We start from the raw sequence: 9016 nt of genomic DNA on the forward strand, positions 1-9016 counted from the left end.
TACTGGTCTGAGTCGCAGTTGAAACACAACATGGACGTGATGCACGTAGAGAAGAACGTGTGTGAGAATCTTCTCGGGACGATGCTCAGCTTGGAAAAGAAGAACTATGACACCGAGAAGGCGAGGCTTGACTTGATGGACTTGGGCATCAAGACCGCTTTGCACTTGGAACCAAATGGGGGTGGGTATTACAAACCGCGAGCGTCGTACGTTTTGACCCTTGAGCAGAGACAGCGATTTACAGAGTTCTTAAAATCTGTCAAATTTCCCGATGGTCTCGCTGGGAATTTAAAAAAAAATGTGACAACTGATGGGAAGCTCACAGGTTTGAAGTCGCATGATTGCCACGTGATCTTGCAAAGATTGTTGGCTGTTGGTATTCGTCCTTTTGTGCCACAACCAATACATGATACGATCACTGAGCTTTGCAACTTTTTCAAGTTGATAAGTTCGAGAACATTAAGAGTTGAAGATCTGGAAAGAGCGCAAGAGTCTATCGTCGAGATCTTATGTAAGCTTGAGATGATATTTCCACCTGCTTTTTTCACGATCATGGTTCACGTGGCGATCCATCTACCAGAGGAAGCGTTGCATGGCGGCCCGGTGCATATGCGGTGGATGTACCATTTTGAGAGATACCTTGGGACATTAAAACATTTTGTCAAAAATAGAGCTAGACCAGAAGGCTCTATTGCTGAAGCTTATGTTGTAGAAGAAGCTCTAACGTTCATTGCAAGGTATATTGAAGATAAGAAGGTAGTTGAAGAAGTTCAAGTGCGAGAGCTCTCCGTTTTTCGATCCGAGATGTGTGTGCCTTATGGGATGATGAACGCGATAGTATTAGACGATGAGCAAAGAGAAAAAGCGGAGTGGTACATCTATACCAACTGTCCTGAAGTGGATCCGTATTTGGTGTAAGTAATCGATCCACTTGCTTCTCTAACTTATTTTCTTTGGTGTATTTTCTTTACGCAATGTTTTAAACATGCAACATCGAGCATTTGGATTTCCTGAACGAATCTGGAGTTCGCGATATTGAAGCGGAGCATAGAAAGGGATTCAAAGATTGGTTTGCGAACAAGGTAATAACATAATAACTCGGTTTTTTATAAACACACAAGTGCTAACCAATACTTTGTTTCGTAATAACCAGATTTTTGAAATGAAAGCTAGTGGGTCTGACGTGTCTGACGAGATCTACTCGCTTTCTATCGGTTCCCTTCAAGTCGCTTATCAATATCCATGCTGCTTTGTTAACGGCGTGAAGTTCATTACTCATCGTCGCGATAATCAACGAGTCACTCAAAATAGCGGTGTATGTGTGCCTGTGGATGATTTCACTTACTACGGTCGTATGGAAGACGTCATAGTGCTGAATTATAGGTACGACTGTCGTGTTGTATTATTCAAATGTATATGGTATGGTGACAAGCACGATGCTCGGCGACTAGTTCACAACGATAAGACTACTGGAGAAACGAGTGCTTTTACAGCGAAACAGTGGTTTACAGAGGAGCCGTACATACTCGCAACTCAAGCGAAACAAGTCTTTTACATCAAAGATCTTGTTTTAGGTGGTAACTGGGAAATCGTTCAGGAATGCAATCATCGAGGGATTTGGGACGTTCCTGAAGTCGACCCCACCACCTCAGCCTCGATTCCGTTGACAATAGAATTGTCAAACATCGATCGTCTGAATCATCGACATGAAATCGAAGATGCTGAGCTAGTAAATATCGTTGACGATGGTGAGGAAGACGATGATGATCATGAGGAATGCATCGTTTTTGAGGGAGAAGATGTTGATGTTGATGTTGATGTTGATGTTAATATAGGTAGTGATGACGATGAATGAGAACTATCTATGTAACCACGGTTTTCCTCCGCCATATGTGAGGTTTTATAATAAAATATATCCGTGGTGTCACCCACGTTTTTGTATGATGTTGTTTCCTTTTGTTTTGTGATGTATGTTCACAAATGTTGTTTTATTTTATACGATGATAATTTACAAATGTTGGTTTCATTTTATAGGATGTCGACCGCTTCAGGTTCTGGTGGAGATTCGCCACAGAGACCGGATTCTCAAGGTCCGCCACAGGAACCTGATTCCCAAGGTCCTAAGAAATCAAGGGGACCAACAACCGGCTCGACGTCGGCGCGAGCAACGCAGGGTGTACCGGGTGCGAAGGTGGTCAAGTGGGACCCAATAAACCAAACATTCTATCAAGAGATAAGGAAAGAAAATAAAAAGGTTGGACTATTTAACAACCGCCTCGGTGCTTTGGTGAAAGCACATATCCCGCCTACGACTCGTGATTGGAGTGAAGTGACGCCACAGATGTTGGCTGCTATTTTGAGCGCACTTCATTCCGAGTTCAGATTTGTGTACACGGATCTTGACACCGGCGAGGATCTGCCTGCGGATTGCTTTCAGAATACGATTGATCAGGCTATCATTCGAAATGCCAAGATCAGGCGACGCAACCAGAAGTCCAAGCTATCAGAGAAGTTCAGATTGGAGTTTTGTGGGAGCACAGAAAACGCTAAGGCGGAAACACCACCGGGATATAAGAAAGAGGATTGGGAGGCGGTGGTAGACGAGTTCGCGACTGACGATTGGAAGGTACGTAATGTATGATTGTAATAAATCACATTATCTTTATCAGATTGAATAATGACAAAATTAATTATTTGCAGAAAAAATCTACTCGCAACAAGGAGAATTCGAAGAAGAAGAAGACGAGGTCGACTCAAGGATCTCTTTCTTTCTTGGCTCATCGTCATTTGAACGTAAGTTATTCTAATTTTGAAGTACTTAATTTGAAATAAATTCAGTACTTATATTTTCATAACAATTACAGAGTAAGGATGATGGGACTTTGGGCTCCGCGTTAACGACGTGGGAGCAAAAACACCATAATAGAAAAGGTGAATGGACGACAGATTGGGCGAGACGAGCACATGTAAGTCATATGTTATAATTAAGAGTACGTTACTTACATAATAATTAATTTTTAATAATTTTTTTATGTGTAAAGGCGCGGATAGTTACTCTACTGGCGGATCTTCAGCGACAAGCAGAAGAGCAAGGCGTAGTCTTTGACCAGGACGCCGCAGAGGAGCACGCGATGCTAGAAATTCTCGGGAACCGTCAAGATTGGTACGTTGGAATAGGTCCAACGGTCCCGAGAACATCTTGGGCTATTGCTCAGGCTCAGGACGAAAGCTCGTCGTCAGGCTCAGGCTCGTCGCGGCGCCGCGTTCCAGATCCAGTGGTTGGCGAGCTCCAAGCTCAGGTGGCGGCACAACAACTCGCTATGGCGGCACAACAACAGCAGATGGAGGAGATGCAGCGACAAATGTTCGCTTTCACGCAGCAGTTTTCGCCCTTGCCTCAGATGTCGTCCGGCACGATGCCACAGATGCCTCAGATGTCGCCCGGCACGATGCCACAGATGCCTCAGATGTCGCCCGGCATGATGCCACAGATGCCTCAGACGACGCCGCCGCCTCAGATGCACCCTATGCATCAGACAACGTCGCCATCAGTTTCAATGGCAGATGCTCAGACGACGCCGCCAGGTTCAGCAGATTACCAGCGAGAGCGTACGAGCGGCAGTGAGCGTACGAGCGGAAGTGGACGAGGAGGTAGCAGCAGTTCTGGAGGAAGATTTGGCGGAAGAGGGAGTAAAATGTTCAAGGATTGGTTTACAAACCGAGGAAAAGGAAAAGGAAAAGAATGAACATTTATTTTAATTATTTGTCGTACATTATAATAATTATTGTAATCGAACAACAAATGGTTAGTTTTTATTATGATTATAAATATTAATTAATGAATTTTCTAATTAATAAACTATTTAGTTATTTGATTACAATTATAGAATTCGTAATATATTATGATTATAAATATTAATTAATGAATTTTCTAATTAATAAACTATTTAGTTATTTGATTACAATTATAGAATTCGTAATTAATGAATTTCTAATTAATAAATATTAAATAATAAATAAATAAAAACTTAAAAACAACTATCGGGTGCGACTAGTCGCACCCATAAATTTGGCGGGTAGGCCAACGGGTGCGACTAGTCGCACCCAACGACTTGGCGCGAAGGCCATTGGATGCGACTAGTCGCACCCGTTGGTCTACCCGCCAAATTTATGGGTGCGACTAGTCGCACCCGTTGGTCTACCCGCCAAATTTATGGGTGCGACTAGTCGCACCCGTTGGTCTACCCGCCAAATCTTTGGGTGCGACTAGTCGCACCCAATGGCCTTCGCGCCAACTTTTTCGCACATTTTTTCTGACTTATGGGTGCGAAGATGGGTGCGAATATTCGCACCTAAAAGTCGCACCTAAAAATCATGACCGTCGGGTGCGACTAGTCGCACCCATGACCTTTAGGTGCGAACTTTCGGGTGCGACAAAGTCGCACCTAAAGTCGCACCTAAAGGTATCAATGAGTGCGACTTTCGACCTTTAGGTGCGAAAAAAGTCGCACCCAATGCTGTTTTTTGTACTAGTGAAGCCTGGTGTTTCTACAACGCTTATGGCTAAGCGTTATAGAATCTTGGTGTTTCTACAACGCTTACCATAAGTGTTGTACAAGCTTGGTGTTTCTACAAAACTTATTATAAGTGTTGTAAAATTTCATCATATTTCAGATCTCTCACAACGTTAGACTATCTGTTGTAGAAGCCTCGTCGCAGTGAGAACTTTCTACAACGGATAATCTAAGCGTTGTGGGATTAGTAAAATTTAATGAACCTCGCTGCGGTGAGAATCCTTCTTCGCCGCGGCGAGAACCTTACGGATATCTATCTGTTGTAGAAGGTTCTCACCGCGGCAAAGAAGGATTCTCCCTGCTGCGAGAAGAGTTCCAGAGAGCCCTTTTTTTATAAGATATTCTTGCCATGGCGAAGGCTATCTCTCGCCGCGGTGAGATAATTCTGGGTTTACTTTCAGCAGTCTCGTCGCGGCGAGAGTTCTACAACATTTACTCTAAGCGTTGTAGAAGCATTTTAATACCTAAAAATTTAATTTTTTTCAAAAAAATCCGCCCGAATTTAAGACTTAACAATTTTTTTTTCTTCTTCATTCTTCATTATTCTTCTTCTTCTTCACTCTTTATTGTTCTTCATTCTCACTCACCACCTCTCTCTCTCTCTCTCTCTCTCTCTCTCTCTATCTATCTCTCTCTCCGCCATCACTCTTCTTCTTTGCCCTCACTCTCTCTCCGCCTTCACTTCTCTTTCTCTCTCCGCCCTCACTCCCTCTTCGCCCTCAATATTCTTCTCTGTCCCAACAAACCTACAAAACCCAAACCTCAAACCAACAAAACTCACAACCACCAACCCACAAAATCCACCACCACGTCAAACTCACACAAGCCTAGGCATCTCCGGCGACAACTCTGACTCTCTCTTTCTTCCATGCCTCAGTGCTCCTCATCTACACTTAGTGAGCGTGTCTTTTTTAAAGAGTGTATCGCGTTTGATGAATGTGTTGCATCATGATAGGTGACTTTGTTGCGCCTTATCGGTGAATTAAGACTCATCACTTGGATGTATTAGCTCAACGCGTTGGCGTCGCAAGTGCGATGAGTGGATGTCTTGAATGCATCACGTGCGCGGCTTATGTATGTCACATAGGGTAGAGTAGCACAATGGTGTACAAGTTAATGTACATGATCGCTTAGGTCCGGAGGATCAAAACGTTTTGATGCGTAGAGTGTGTGGGACCAGAAGTATCAAAGCGTAGAGTAGATTAGTAAGCTACCAGCAGAGCACTTAGGTCGCTTGAGATCAGAAGTATCGGCGCGTGGAGTAGATGAGAAAGCTACCAGGGGATCACATAGGAGTAGATGAGCAAGCTATTAGGTTGCGTGTAAATAATCGTTCTTAGGAGAAATGATAAACTTTATTGATTTATTTAGATGATGATAGTAGTCTTCATGTCGGAGATCACATTGATACTTTCTGGTGATACAGATTACTGAAAGTATAAAACAAATAGTGAAAAGGAGAAGTCTTTAATGTGTAATCGACAATGTTCGTCGGGCGCCATTTTCCTTGTTGGTCCACATCACGTGTCGTCGATCATTTGTAGGAAAAACTCCTTCAACTCTCCCCCTTGAATGAGGTCCTCAATCTGGGTCTTTAGCTCCATGCATTCGGAGGTCAAATGTCAATGATCCTTGTGGAATGTTCAATACTTTGTTTGGTCAGGCTTGGAGCCAACCTTCATGGGTCTAGGGTCGTAGAATTTGTCACCCCGCAGTGCGAGGATTGCCTTTGGCCATGTGCTCAATGGGGTAAAGTTCGCATAGTTTTAACACTTATCCGCCAATTGAGGCGTCGATCCCGCCAGGGGGCGGGAGTATCGTCGGCCCTCGCCCTTTTCCTTTGCAAGTCATGGGTATCATAATCATCATCATCCTTTGACTATTGTCATGGGACTTCCGTCTTTGAATAAAGTCCTTAGGGACATGTAAGATTTTGCTCGAGTTGAGAGTTCAATCATCATTTATAGTTCTTGTTTGACAAGGGAGTTGATGAATTCCCCTTTTTGGAGCCCTTTGAGCATTATTGCAACGGTGTCATTGTCCTCGATTCAGTATACCCTGTCAAATTCCTCTGTAAATCTAAACAGGTACTCGCGCAAAGATTCTACCTTACTCTGCTTGAGGGATCGCAAGTGAGCCTTCCTTAACATCCTATTGCGGGAGCCGTTGGAGCAAGCGACGAAGGATCGCTACAGTTCCTCGAATGAATTGATTGTCCTAATCCCATGCCTCAAGTTTTCAAACCGTTTGAAGGCGGGTTCACCTAGCATGAGGTTGAATTCCTGGCACAAGATGGCTGGCGAATGTCTCTTCACGGCCATCCATTGGCGATTCATGAATTCATGAAACATGGTTGTCACATCTGCATGTGTAGTGGAAGCACCTTTCGAGGTAAGCCGAGCGCATTGCCCTCTTAATTGGAAGCCTCAATAGGGGTCGTATGAGGCAGAAGGGCGTTGGTCGGACCGAGTTCGAACGCAGCTTGTATGGCCTAGTTTCCTGGGAGAAATGGATTTTTCAAGATCTTCCGGTGGGCTTCAGGTGTTGCCTCAAGTACCTTATGTGGGGAGAGGATTGTTCTCGATCGCCATCTCGCTGGTGCGAATTACTTCTTCGTGTTTCACCGTTGTTTGTGGTGGCATCGACGTGCCTTAGGCGATGAAGGGCCGAAGTTTGGGTCTGTTCAACCGGTGCTCCCAAGCGGGAGCAGGATGTTTGTGACGCAGAGCTGGGGTCTCGAGTCCTATGTTGTACAATGCGTTTTCCAGCGTCTCCCTTAATGTCGGGGGTGTCGTGGCTGAGGTCCTGAATGTTGGAATTAGGAGCATCCTCGCTTTAGTATGCACGAGAGTAAGAGCAATCATCCGGGCTCTTGCTTTAGGTTAGACCGGGAAGATTCTCGAGAATGGCCATGTTATTTCCTTGCCTTGCAAGGCAGTCTATCTGACAACGGACGTTCTCCTCAAGTTCAGTGATGCAGACATTTTGCGGGTCTTGCTCATGGACCTGACCTGCAATCTCATGCGAAGGCATGTCTTAGTTCATCTGCAGTAGTTGGCGCAAGTTATATCTGACGTTTCCTACGTAGGGATTTGCGCCTCCCTCTAGACGTGTTGGAAGCCTGGGTTCCAAGCATCTCAATCAACGAAGGATGCCCAAAATTCCTTGATATTTCCATGTCGGAAAGAATTGGTTTTTGGGCATGGGTATTTGTTGAGCCCCCCCCCCCCCCCCCCCCCCCCCCCCTAGCGCAAAAATATTGTCACTCATTTTTAGACAACAATCAAAGAAGTTAAATGGTTTAGTTATGGGACGAACCAAGTAAACCGTACTCAAGTTTGAGTGTGTTCAACTTGAAGTCTCGAGTACACTTTCTTCATTTCAAGAACATCCTCCGTTCATCGTGGAGACCTGAGAATAAGAAAAATAAGGAGAAAGCTAGAAGGGCACAGAGGTGGTGCCTCATGCTCGCTCTCTGATGCTCAACATTAGTCCGATTGCTTTGGTTGCGCTGTGAGCACCATATTATTTGTGAGTGATTAGAGAGGAATTAGATTGAAATAGGGTGCGGAGATTCTTCGACAACGTTTCAGATATCTGAATTCAAGTTACCTGTTTCTCTCACTTGATGGGATATTTATAATTGTTTGGAGACTCAAGAAACCCTAATGAGGATTTTGGTCGTGCACGACGCGGAGGGAGGTTGTGCGATGTGCAAAGAGAATGCCATGCGATGGCGCGCGTGAGAGGCCTTTGACTGACACGTGCGATGTGTCTTCGATCGCCGGGAGTTGGAGTGGCGCGGTATGCGCTGGGGCTTGCGCAGCGGACCTTGCTTCGAGTAGTGCTCATTTCTCTCATTTTTTTTCATCTTCGTGGGCTCAAATCGGGTGATTTTGATTTGGCCCAAAATTCTTCTATTTAGCCTTTGATGATTGGCGAGAGCCTAGTTTTCTCTAATTCCGAAAATGACTCGAGAACATGTCTGATTTCTTTTCGACTAAAAATTGACAGACAACACCTATTATAACCTATTATCAATACTTGAATGTATAATAATTTTTCGTTTATAGTCTAATTCAGGATAATAGTGGAATTAGCTTGTTTTACATCTCCAATAACAGAAAGAAGCATTCACATTACCGAATCTTAATTATAAACTCATAATATACTAAACGTTATCTTCAAATATGAATGTTGAAAATCGCCGAAAGACCAAAGCAAAAAATATTTCGGTACCAATATAGCTTTAAAATTTGTGGTTGTTAATAAATGAAGAAGCAAACAGGAATGCGAAAGGAGATTGTAGTGTGAGCTTTTGATCATGACATTTTGTTGGGGACCTGTAAAGCTTTTGGAGGCTCAAACCCTTGTTGCTTTTGTGGATTGAAAGACTGTCTTCCATGAAATTTCGTCAGACCCATCGAAACCATAGTCACTGC

The 9016-nt window shown here is 44.0% G+C and overlaps 1 protein-coding gene across 1 annotated transcript; it reads left to right on the forward strand.

Annotated features, from left to right (window-relative positions):
* The first annotated feature begins 2135 nt into the window (after positions 1–2135).
* On the forward strand, positions 2136–7229 carry LOC149378625 (uncharacterized). The gene is made up of 5 exons (XM_089602805.1): positions 2136–2626; positions 2701–2793; positions 6662–6706; positions 6949–6965; positions 7097–7229. Exons 1-5 carry the CDS (start codon positions 2342–2344, stop codon positions 7227–7229), a joined length of 573 nt encoding a protein of 190 aa, XP_089458931.1. The 5' UTR covers positions 2136–2341.
* The last annotated feature ends 1787 nt before the right edge of the window (positions 7230–9016 follow it).

This window comes from Urtica dioica, chromosome 12, assembly GCF_054948205.1.
Source record: "Urtica dioica subsp. dioica isolate 48M chromosome 12, U.dioica_male_clone48M_v1_H2, whole genome shotgun sequence".
Classification (NCBI taxonomy): Eukaryota; Viridiplantae; Streptophyta; class Magnoliopsida; order Rosales; family Urticaceae; genus Urtica; species Urtica dioica.

Coding starts and splice junctions, on each gene's coding strand:
- LOC149378625 (XM_089602805.1), top strand. CDS start 2,342: ATGTTGGCTGCTATTTTGAGCGCACTTCATTCCGAGTTCAGATTTGTG. Junction 2,627..2,700: donor TCGCGACTGACGATTGGAAG/GTACGTAATGTA, acceptor AATTATTTGCAG/AAAAAATCTACTCGCAACAA. Junction 2,794..6,661: donor TGGCTCATCGTCATTTGAAC/GTAAGTTATTCT, acceptor AAATCTAAACAG/GTACTCGCGCAAAGATTCTA.